General features: G+C 34.7%; 1 protein-coding gene across 1 annotated transcript; it reads right to left on the minus strand.

Moving 5' to 3' along the window:
- Positions 1–685: 685 nt before the first annotated feature.
- LOC107786133 (AT-hook motif nuclear-localized protein 23-like) lies at positions 686–3,216 on the minus strand. Its single transcript, XM_016607571.2, has 3 exons — positions 2,710–3,216; positions 2,087–2,407; positions 686–1,402 (listed from the first exon to the last, which is right to left on the minus strand). Exons 1-3 carry the CDS (start codon positions 2,873–2,875, stop codon positions 1,068–1,070), a joined length of 822 nt encoding a protein of 273 aa, XP_016463057.1. The 5' UTR covers positions 2,876–3,216; the 3' UTR covers positions 686–1,067.
- Positions 3,217–12,289: the final 9,073 nt, after the last annotated feature.

Raw genomic sequence — 12,289 nt, forward strand, 5'->3', positions numbered from 1 at the left:
AGAGAAATAAGCATTGTTTTCAGCAAAGACCAGTGGGATCAAATTCCCAAAAAGTTAGTAGCAAAATCAAGAAAATTCAGCTCAAACATTAATGTAAGACATGTTATTAATAGAAACCCCATCACATGAGCTTTTATCCAGCACAAGAACTAATTAAAAAGTTTATTGCCATTACATACATTTAATTTTTAATGTTTCGCGATAGTTAATTACAATAACGATCCAGTAAAATCTCATTAGTGGAGTTTGAGAAGGGTAGTGTGTACGCAGACCTTAACCCTACCCAAAGGGAGTAGAGAGACTGTTTTTGAAAGACCCTCAGCTCAAGTATAGTTAATTACTATTAAAAATAAATGAAAGGACAACCCGGTGCACAAAGCATTCGACGTTCACGCAGGATCCTGGAAAGGGCTGCACCCCAAGGGGTGTAATATAGGCAACCAACCGGCCTAATACAAGCATTATTGACGGACTAATTCAACGGTTTGAACCCGTAACATATAGGCTTTCTATCTAAGATCTCCTTAGGCTAATGGCAAAAGATTCTATCTCTTTCTATATAATAATCTATGGTTGATAAAACAGAAAAACATGAAGAGACACATAAATCAATTAATCAGTTATAGTAATAGCACTACTATAATTAGTAAGTATAAGTATATATATGTTTGTGTTACTCCCATGACAACAAAAGTGAATATGAGGATTGCATTCTCAAACCATTTCAGAACATTAAAGAGTGAAGAAGTATTTTCAGAATTCATAGAGTTACAAAACCAAGAACAATAAACAAGAAAAAAAAAAATTAAAAACCCCTAATATAGAAGTGGAAAATAAGTCCAACAATCACTAAGACTACTAGTACAAACATGGTACACTAATTCTCTTACCTTTTTATGATTCAAGAACCCTAATTTCTTCATCGATTTCATTCGATATAAACAACGCGACTTGAGCTTTTGAATGATAGTACTCAACATCCATTACTCTAATCTTCAAGAATTAGTCAGCTTGACTCTCGTACTGCAAACTATACGTCACGTAAAGTGGAACGGAGGGAGTAGTTTTCAGACTCCAAATGGTAGCTGACCATTAGGCATATTCAAAGGAAGGTTAAAGAATGGAAATCCAGATGAAGGGTCAGGAAATTGGTTATTATTAACACCACCACCACCACCGCCGCCACCGCTATTAGGGCCATTGCCACTAGAAACTTGTGATACCTGTGGTTGAATTTGGAGACTTCCTTCATCTTCCTCTAATGGCAATCTCTCATATGCAACATTTGTAAAAGATGAAGCTATAACAATAACTGGTCCAGAAGCAATCAATTCCCCTACAACACTTCCTCCTACCACTTGTCCTTGTCCACCAGCCAAGAATATCGTCAAGCTTGTTGCACCTGTTGAAAACATAATTAAGTAAATAGAACTGTATTTTCATCGGTTATGGAACCAAGAATCCTAATAAAGGGATTCAATAGAAAAATAAGAATGCCATATCTAATAGTATAATTCTTGAACCCCTCTTACCACTACATTTAAGACTTTAATTTCCTTATGTCAAGGAAATTCAATTACATACAGATATACAAAAAGTTGTTTTTACCCTATTATTACAGTATAATTTTTCGACAAAGGAAGCCTTTATTGACATTAGCTATGTACAACAACAACAACAACAACAACAAAGTGTAAATCCCACAAGTGGGGTATGAGAAGGCAAGATGTACGCAACCTTACCCCTATCTTGAAAGATTCAGAGAGACTGTTTCCAATAGACCCTCGACTAAAGAAAAGATGGAAGAAGAACTGATAGCAAGTAATAGCAGGACATTTGAACTTAGCTATGTGCGCTACTGATTTTCTCTAACAGCATAAGTTTTTAGATGAGATTGTCACAACATAAGGAACCGACTTCATTAAATATACAAATATACACAAAAGTTTGACTTTCCCCTATTATTAGGGTATAATTTTTCGACCGAGGGGATTCAACTGAACCCTCTTCGTCGAACTAATTAGCTCTGCCATTGATTTTCTTTAAATTTTTAGATTTTAGATGAGATGGTCATAAAATCTCGAACCTGGAGGAGCTGGTGGAGGCAAAAAAGAACCAGAAAGTGAGAGAATCTCAAATCTTCCATGCAATGTAACTACAGAACCAGCTGCCGCAGGTTGTCTAATGGTCACATTTGTTACTGTCCCACTACCACTTAATATACAGATCCCACGTTGTCTTCTTCGAGCATAAGTTGAAACACACTCAAAAACATCACATCCATTTCCAATCTCCAATATATGTGCTCTTAAGGTATTTGCACTTTCCCTAGTGATGATTACTGGTGGTTTTGCCTTGTTCTTGGACCCCGGTGGCCGGCCTCTAGGTCGCCGACCAACAATTTCACCTGTAAAAACATAATTAAGTAAATAAAAGTATGTTCTTTCCAACAATTTAAATTTTTAGATGAGACTATCGCATACATAACAACAACAACAACAACGACAAAGTAAAATCCCACAGGTGAAGGGTCTGAGAATATAGTGTACGCAGACCTTACCCTACCCGACGACACTCCCGACGAGAGTGTCGCATAACTCAATGTAATATAATACCAGACAAAGGGTCTTGGATTCAAGATTTCAAGGGTGATGGACGTGTTGACCGAAAATATAATTTATAAGTAAATAAAAGTATGTTCTCTCTAACCTTGATTCTGGTGACCGCCGCCACTATCGCCGTGGTGATGGTCATCGGAAAATTGATTTTTGTAGTTAACTTCAATATCATCAGGTTGTCTTTGGAGATTAAAGTCAGATGGATGGTGAAGTTGATGAACAAAATGAGAAGCAGTGCTTAAATCCAAACCAGCCATATTGACCAAAACATCAAAAGTACAACAAACACAAGAAAATTCAAGAAAACTATAAAAAAAGAAAAATATTTTAAAAAACTGCTTTTTTCTTGTTGTTTAATAGAGGGAAGTGGAGGAAAATGGAAAAATATAAGGCTTAAAAAAAGATGGGATAATTTTTTTTTTTAATATCAAGATTTGAATATAGAGATTAGAAAACAAGAGTTGCCTGCAGTTTGTGCTATGGGGATTTGGTTTTTGAGTGCAAAGAAAGGGAAGGGAGGAAGAAGGAGAGAGAGAGAGGGGAGAGAGAGGGGAGAGAGAGGGGGACAAAGACTCAAATAAACGCAGTCATTTCTTTCTCTCACCCTAAAGTTTAAATATATAAGTATTAAAATAATAAGGGATTTAAAATTTTTTGTTTATTCAACTACTACAGGTTTTATTAAAAGAGAAATATTAGTAGAGTTTAATTTTTATATACCGATAGTGTAGTAGCGGAACCGTCTTCGTCTAAGGATTGACACACTTCGTCGGAAAATTGCATTGTATAGCCAGACAATTTATTTATGTATATATGCTTATATAATTCTTTATATTTTAATTCTTCTTAGTGAAAATCTTGGCTCCGCTATTATATTAAAGTTACACAATTAGGTCATAATAAAAAATAATTACATGTAACAATCTATAATAACTTAAATTAGTATCCTAAAAATACAATAAATTACTTACTACAACATATTAAAATACACTAATAATATACTAATATTTTATACAAATTAAATCCAATATGATTAGGTGGTAAAATAAACTTGTTAAGTAGAGCGTTGAAAGAAGCAGATTTACTGATAGAGTACGTTAGTTGACAAATGGATTCTTATACTTTTTTTTTTGGTTAAAATTATTAGTAATATATTCTTTGGTTTGAAATTAATCGACGTTGACAATGAAATGTAAGAACAATATAAACTCCTTAGTTTTGAGTCTGAATTCTGGCTAGATTTTAGTCTAAAAAGAAACGAGAATCTTATAAAAAAGAGTTCATTTTTTGTGTAATGACAATTTATAGGTTTTTAATTTACACCATTAAATTAAATTGACAAATATATACTACAATAACGTGTTATATAGCTGATTAAACTAAATTTTCATATCAACTTGTTTATAAATTATAAATGTTGACGTATATAAGACAGAAACTAAGCCTTATCCTCAATTAGGTAAGACTAATGTAAATTTATGTCAACGAATTTAGTACAAATGCTCATTTATTCTTCTTTGTTTCTTGAAAACTTGGTTCATATTTTTTGTTTAGTACTTGGCGTGTTTAATTTTTTTATTTTTTGAATCTCCGTAGTAAAAATTCTGCTTCCACCGAGTCCCGGGCAAAATCCTAAATCTAGAGACACAAAATAATAAAAAATAAAAAAGCGGATAATATTAGTGGCCGGTGACAGTAAATAGTTGAAAATTATAAAAATTGTGTGAAATGAATGAGAATTATTTATTACTAATGTTTATAAGAAGTCAATATTTAGGAAATTAGAAGCAAGTTGTATTAGGGGTGCGTAGAAAATCATGGCTTTCATGTTTTACAATTGTATTATTTTTATATAAAAAAAACATGATAATGAAGGAATATATTTTAGTATTATATGAAAACCTTGCTTAGATTTATGTGGGTAGGGTTAGATGTGGTTTGATTGATTTGTGAGGTGTACAAAACTTAATCATGGTTAAGGATATCAAAGTGTTGACCATGCTTTAATGCTACTCAGAGAAAAACGTGAAGATGAGAGAGACACCACCAACCAGCACAGAGCTAGTGTTCGAGTTACGGGTTTGATCAAATCCTATAATTTTAATATATGTATTTCTCTTTAAAAGTTATTATATCTATAAATTATTAATTTAGAATTCTATAATATAAAAAAATTAGAATCCTAAATTCATAAACTTCAAATCATGATTCCGTCGTTACTACCAGTGGATATAGTGAATGAATGAGATTACTTCACTCCTAATCAAGGATTTGGACTCAAACCCTAAAAATGGAGAAATCCCTGACAACAAATATTTTTTTACTTATGCGAATCTGAATTAATAGGGCTGGTGAGTTCGAAAATTTTAATATTAAATGATTATAAAAAAAGAGAGAGACTATAGTTGTAATTAATATTTTAATTTATATTAAATTAATTTTATATTAGAGAAAAAAATGAATGGATGGGGAAGAGTGGCCAAGTGGGAGATGGAAGCAGCGGCGGATGGATCCCACCTTTGTCCTCTTCAAACCACCCTGGACGGCTTTCTTTGTAGTCTTCTTTTTGCTTTGGGCCATCCTTGCTTGACTCGCTTATTTTTTGGCATTTGTTGCATAAGAACCAATGGTTTGACCTCACTCGTTTCTGGTAGGGAGCACTTTACCTTTTTAAATAAAATATTTGGCACAAATTCGAATTAATCTGACTCAAAAGCGAGTATAGAATATCAGAGAAAAAACCAAAAATAAATAAATATTGATAGGCCTCTCGGCCAATCGTCACTCGTCTATTTTTGCTTAGAAAAAAATCGAACCATTATCTCTTGATTGATCTTGTTTTTTCGACCCTTATAGTCCGTTCTATAAGTTTACTAGCTATACACCAATACAACACTATCTATAGTAGTAACTAGTACAATGAGTCAGGGGTCGGGTGAATCAAACAATAGACGCATGTTGGTAGAGGCGGACCTAGAAATTTTGATGCGACGAGGGTACAATATTCTGTTCAATCAGTGCCCCTTAAAGGCTTTTAGTGTTAAGGATACAAGTGATTTAAATTAACCATTTTCAAAGCATATACATATGGATATACAAGATTTCTGCCGAAGTTTACGGGGTCTAGTGATCCCTCAACGTAAGCCATAGGTCCGCCTTTGCATGTTGGCACACAAGCCTTCCTTCTCCTTTCAGGAAGAGCTAATGCAAGTATTTTAGTTTGTAGGTAATAAAACCTATTATTTTGCTACGAGGGAAAAGAGTGAAAAGCTATATGAAGTATATATGTGTAAGAGTGTGTGAACGGTCTCATTTATAAGTTTAAATTATTTAAATTATAATTCAATAATTCTTTGATTTTTTCTCTCATGTTGGTCAATAATCAATTAAAGTTCATTATACCATATTTATGCAACTCGTGCATGAATAGTAGTATCTTAGTAGTTTCGTAAAGCAGACCAGTCAAAGAATGAATTAAAAAAAATGATTATTCCAAAATGACTATTTTCACAATATTTAGATTTATAACATATTTTCTATTGTGCTGATCTGGCCTTTTTTGGCCAATCAAGTCAAAAAATTGTGTTAATTTTTTTCATATGAGATTCTGAACTCAAGGCGTCCACTTACTCTAATTTTATGCTAATAAATTTTGTTTTTTTTATAAGTTTAAGTTAAAATATTAGAGATGAGGCATTTATTTATTATGCCTTGTTTGGTAGTCTGGATTTAGGAATTCAACCCCCATACATCTATGTTGAACAAACATATAGCATTTGATTTTATACTTTAATTCTTTATAGCTACTTGTTATTCAACAAATAAATAAAGGTACAAAGGCATACACCTTTATTTTTATTTATAATCAACAGAACATGCTATTGTCTGGGTAAGTGTTAAAAAAAAGGAATATATCAGTTTCAGTCACTGAAACATATACAATATTGATTGGAAAATTATTATATTTTCGGAACATTTAAAAATTAAATATTATGTAATTAAATATATTCACACTGTCTTTGCTTTTATTTTAATAGTATGCTTAAAATTAATAATTGACTTAATTCTTGTATGATAACCTTTCAAGATTTGGAGTGATAAGGTGAAATAACAATCTAAATTAGCTACCATATTTATTAATAGTTAATCTTCATTTTAATTTTATAGACATTTGAAAAATAAACTGTCAGGTTAATATACCAAAATAGTATCCAATTATTGAGCTCAGTGGTTCAACTTAAATCAACACGAAATATTCTATTAATTAAATAAATTAATCTTAAAACTCAAAAGTTTTCGCACATTATATTTTAGTGTTGAAGTCAAGTAAACTGTTTTTTTTTATTTTTTTTTTGTATTTTTCAATAAATAAAAAGGCGTTGGTCTAAAGCTAAATGTGAACAAACCATATGAACCCATGATGAAACAAAAAAGGTGTCGGTACACCGTACACATTCTAAATAATAGGAGGCAAACTTAGGTTTTTCATTTGTGTAGCAATCAACAATGTCGAATATGAAACAACATTGTGAATTGGGAAAAAATATAACTATATAAGTTTTTGTCCTCTTCCCTTAAACTTTATATTGAATGGCAACAAATGAAAGTATTATTATTATTATTATTATTATTATATATATATATATATATATATATATATATATATATATATATATATATATATATATATAAATTTTAGTTTATGTATCCCATTTAATTTGTACTCACTTTTAAAAAAGTTTAACTAATACTTAATTAGAGTACAAATAATTTCAAACCTTTTTCTCCTCTTCCTCCTTTTCTTCTTTTTCTTAGTTGTTGTAAAAACAAAGGTGACCGTAAATTTACATAATGTTTGTGAGCATGTTTTAAGGTAATTTATGATATTTTATAATAGCGAGATATTGTGGCGCTCCACTATTTGCTACTACTTAGGCTTTCTTTTTCCTCTTCCTCTTAATTGCAAAATGAATTTGTTAGAATTGCTACAACAACAACAACAATAACAACAACAACAATAACAACCCAGTGAGATCCCACAAGTGGGGTCTGGGGAGTGTAATATGTACGTAGACCTTACCCCTATCCTGTAGGGCAGAGAGGTTGTTTTCGAAAGACCCTCGGCTCGAGAGGAAGAATAGAAACAAGTAAATAACAACAACAAGACGAGGAAAATGATATCAACAATGTAAGAGCCAGAGAAAAAATAAATGGAAGAAAGCATTATCAATAGCAAAAGCAAAAGCCACACGCAATAACACGATAGGGTACTAGAAAATCGAAACAATATAGTACTAAAACTACCCTATATTGGCATTCTAAGAATCAAAGACAATGTACTAGTGAGCTAGCCTGAATAAACCTGGAATAGATCAGAAAAACACGCGATGACCTATTACCCTTCTACCCTAATCTTCGACATACATACCCTCATGTCAAGGGCCATATCCTCGGTAAGCTGAAGTCACGCCAAGTCCTGCATGATCAAATCTCCCCAATACTTCTTATGCCACCTTCTACCTCTTCTCCTACCTGCCAGCACCAACCGTTCACACTTTCTCATTGAGGCATCTAGGCTTCTCCTTCTCACATGCCCGAACCATCTAAATTGATGATTGAAGTTTGTTCCAACATGATATTTAAAAGTTATGTTTCAAATTTAAGTTCATTTGGAGTATATTTGTGTGTTGAATTGTATGCTGGATATATTGTTAAAATTCGAATAACGAGTTTCTGTTTCTAGGCAATTTGTACTTCAGACTAAAAAGTCTTTAAGTACATGCAAACCTTAGCTGGACTTCATACCAATTAAGTCTTAAGTGCATCTTAAGTACAATTTTTGCACTTCAGACTAAAAAATCTTAAGTGCATGAAAAAATTAGCCACACGTCAGACTAAAATAGTAAGTACATCTTAAATTTGCAACTTCAGAAGTAAGTTTTTCCCATTTCAGACCCGCTAAATCTAAAGTTGATCCTAAAGCGGATAAACATGTAATTTTTTTGTACAATACGGGTATAACTTTACTAATGACCCCAAAACTGGGTATATATGCAAATCCCTTTGTATGTATATACACACAATAAGCCCACACACTTCAACTCCATGGTTGCGTAGAAAATCGTATCCCTAACTTAAAACCCCGAATCACTGTGATGACCCAAAAGGTCATCTCTTGTTTAGAAGTCAAATCCATATTCCGATGCCTTAAAAATCTCCTTTTATATTTTCTCGATTTGCGTGCATAGTCTGGGCGCGATGCCGAAAAGCCTTTATGTGAAGAATTTAAGAAATGATGATTTTTGGCTTAAAAAGATGATTTTTGTTGACTTTGGTCAATGTTTTGGGTAAACGGACCCGGAAACGTATTCCGACGGTTTCGGAGGGTCCGTGGTAAAATATGGGACCTGGGTGTATGTCCGGAATCGAATTCCGAGGTCCCTAGCCCGAGAAATAAATTTTTGAAAGAAATTAATAAGACTGAAAATGTAATAATTTAAAAGATTTGATCTTGTTGGTATTAGGCCCGTATTTTGGTTTCGGAGCTTGATACAGGTCCGTTATGATATTTTAGCCTTATATGTGAAATTTGGTGAAAAACGAAAGTGATTTGATGTGATTCAGACCTTTGGTTGAGAAAATAGGAGTTTTGAACTATCTTGAAAATTTCATGAATTTTGTTGTTGAATTCATAGTTCTAGATGTCATTTTGGCGATTTGATCGCGCGAGCAAGTTCATATAACTTTTTAAGACTTGTGTGCATATTTGGTTTGGAGTCCCAAGGGCTCGGGTGAGTTTTGGATAGGCTACAGAGTGAGTTTGGAACATAGAAATTTGTTGTTGCATCTGATACATGTAGCAGGCCTCTGATCTCGCAATTGCGAGATCAAGCTTTGCAAATGCGAGCTTAACAGTCATGGCAATTGCGAGGTCTTTATCGCAACTGCGAAGAGGACCTGGTCCAGCAGAGTTCACAATTGTGAACATGTCTTCGCATTTGCGAAGTAGTCAGGGAAGGGGGAATCATCGCAATTGTGACCAAAGGTTAGCATTTGCGACAGTTCGACAGGTTCGCATTTGCGATGCCAGTCTCGCATTTGCGAGCTTCGCAATTGCGAAGCTCAGGTCGCAAATGCGATATCCGCAACTATTCAAAACATAACTTAGACGGGATTTTCACTCATTATTCACATTTTTCAAATCCTAGAACCCTAGAGGCGATTCTCCCAAGACCAAATCTTTCCCAAAACTTTGGTAAGTGATCCTAACCCACTTTCTTTCAATTTCCCATCACATTTCATGAATTTCCAACCAAAAATCTAAGATTTCTATGGTAAAAATTGGGGATTTGGGTAGAATTTAGGAATTTCAAAATTTGGGAATTTAGACCTCAAATTGAGGTCGGGTTCCAAAACCAATTGTATATTCGAGCTCGGGGGTGAATGAGTAATTAGGTTTTGGTCCAAAATTTTGAGTTTGGACCAAGCGGGCTCGGGGTCGAGTTTTGGTTTTTTAGGGAAAATGTTAGAGAACCTATATTTATGCATTGGAATTGATTTCTTTAGCATTTATTGATGTTATTAAGTTAATTATGACTAAATACGAGTGATTTGGTGGTGGAATCGAGAGGTAATATGGTGATTGAGCTTTAAAATACCTGTTGGCTTGAGATAAGTGTTTGGTCTAACCTTGACTTGAGGGAATAGGGATCCCCAACTTGCTTGCTATGTGAAATACCATGTGTGTAGCGTATAGTTGTGGTGACGAGCACTTATGCTTCGCCAAATTACTTGTTTAGCTTGTTCCCTTGCCCCGTTTCCCTATATATTACTCTCTTGTCTTACTTGCTACTTGCTTATTGATGTTTCCATGTCTAATTGCTTCTTATTAAATATTGCTTCTCTATTGGTGTTGTTAATTGTTCCATTGTTCCATTATATCACACTGGTTGTTTATATTGGTTTATTGGTGCTTCATGGTACACTTTGGTTGGTCTCGTTGTATAGTTTCAACTGGTGAAGTTTCATAATTGTAGTAATATTCCATTGTGTTGGATTGAGGTATAAGTGTTTTGGAGGATTTGAGTTAACTTGTGAAACACTTGTCTTTATTTTTGTGATTGTTGCTGATATATATATTGGGATCGGGTTGCACGTTGCAACAAGAGGAATAATGGTGAATGCGATTGTCTGGTGGGATCGGGTTGCACGCCGTAACAAGGAGTAATAAGGGTGAACAGGTAGTATCGGGCTGCACGCCGTAACAGGAGGAATAAAGGTAATATATTGAGGAGTAATAAGGGTGGGCTGGTGGGATCGGGTTGCACGCCACAACAAGGAGTAATAAGGGTGAATATTTAAACCGTTATTGACTATATGGTGGGATCGGGATGCACGCCGCATCAATTATTGTTTATGTATTCATTTCTGCTGAGGCTCATTATTGTAGTGTTGAAACTCCCTTAAGGATTGGTTATAGTTGAGTATTGGTAGAAGACTGGGTTCTGTATTTATTTAATGCAAGTTACTGTTATATTTCATTATGTATTTCCTTTCTATTTTAGTATAAAATGTTGCAGGTTATATATATTGTTATGCCCCGCCATAGCCTCATCACTACCTCATCGAGGTTAGGCTCGACACTTACTAGTACATAGAGTTGGTTGTAGTGATACTGTACTCTGCACTTCCTATGCAGATTTTGGAGCTAGTGGCTGATTGAGAGGTTGGTTGGTGTTACTACATTCAGGAGACCCAAGGTAGTCCTACAGGCATCCACAGGCCCTGGCTTCCCCTCCTATCTTTACTTCATTTCTGTTTTACTTTCTTCGAGACAAATGTATTTTCTTTCAAACCATTACTTGTAGTATTCGTAGAATGTTCGTGAATTGTGACACCAGTTTCTGGGTGGTATTTACTTCTATTTTTGTTAATAGTGCAAGAGTAATTAGTTAAATTATGTACTTTCGCTTTTATTTCTGATGATTTAGTTTTATTAGACCTTAATTATAAATGAACAAAGGAAAAGGTGTAAGATTCTATAATGTTGGCTTGCCTAATGAGTGCAATGTTAGGTGCCATCACGGTCTCGACGGTGAAAAATTTGTGTCGTGACAAGTTGGTATCAGAGCACTAGGTTGCTTAGGTCTCACAATTCACGGACAAGCTTGGTAGATTCTAAGAGATCGGTACAAAGACGTCTGTTCTTATCCCCTAGAGGCTACAAAGTTGGGAACAATTTCCCATCTATTCATCTCTGTTGTGCGGTTTGATATCTCAATGCTAATTGAACTTTCTACTCTATTCTTTCGCAGATAGCGAGAAAACGTACCGCTTCATTAGTTGATTAGCAGTCCGAGCCCCCAGTGGAAGCTCCTATGAGGAGCAGAGGACGGGGGCCGAGGCAAGGGTAGGGCACAACCTAGAGCTCGAGCAGCAGCACCAGCAGGGAGCCTCAGGTAGAGTTTGATGATGAGGTTCCAGCCTAGACCGTTCCAGCAGGCCCAACTCAGGTTCCGGAGGGGTTCATAGCTACCCCGGTACTTCAGGATGCTTTGGTCCGTCTAGTTGGCCTTATGGAGAGTGTTACTCAGGCAGGAATACTTCCTGTAGCACCAGCCATCTCTCGGACTGGGGTAGGTGCACAAACTCCCTCTACTCACACTCCGGAG

Source organism: Nicotiana tabacum, chromosome 5 (genome assembly GCF_000715075.1).
Source record: "Nicotiana tabacum cultivar K326 chromosome 5, ASM71507v2, whole genome shotgun sequence".
NCBI lineage: Eukaryota > Viridiplantae > Streptophyta > Magnoliopsida > Solanales > Solanaceae > Nicotiana > Nicotiana tabacum.

Excerpts from the sequence above, each read along its gene's own strand:
- LOC107786133 (XM_016607571.2), bottom strand. The coding sequence starts at position 2,875 with ATGGCTGGTTTGGATTTAAGCACTGCTTCTCATTTTGTTCATCAACTT. Across the intron at positions 2,408-2,709 it reads CGGCGGTCACCAGAATCAAG|GTGAAATTGTTGGTCGGCGA; the intron begins GTTAGAGAGAAC and ends ATGTTTTTACAG. Across the intron at positions 1,403-2,086 it reads GCCTCCACCAGCTCCTCCAG|GTGCAACAAGCTTGACGATA; the intron begins GTTCGAGATTTT and ends TGTTTTCAACAG.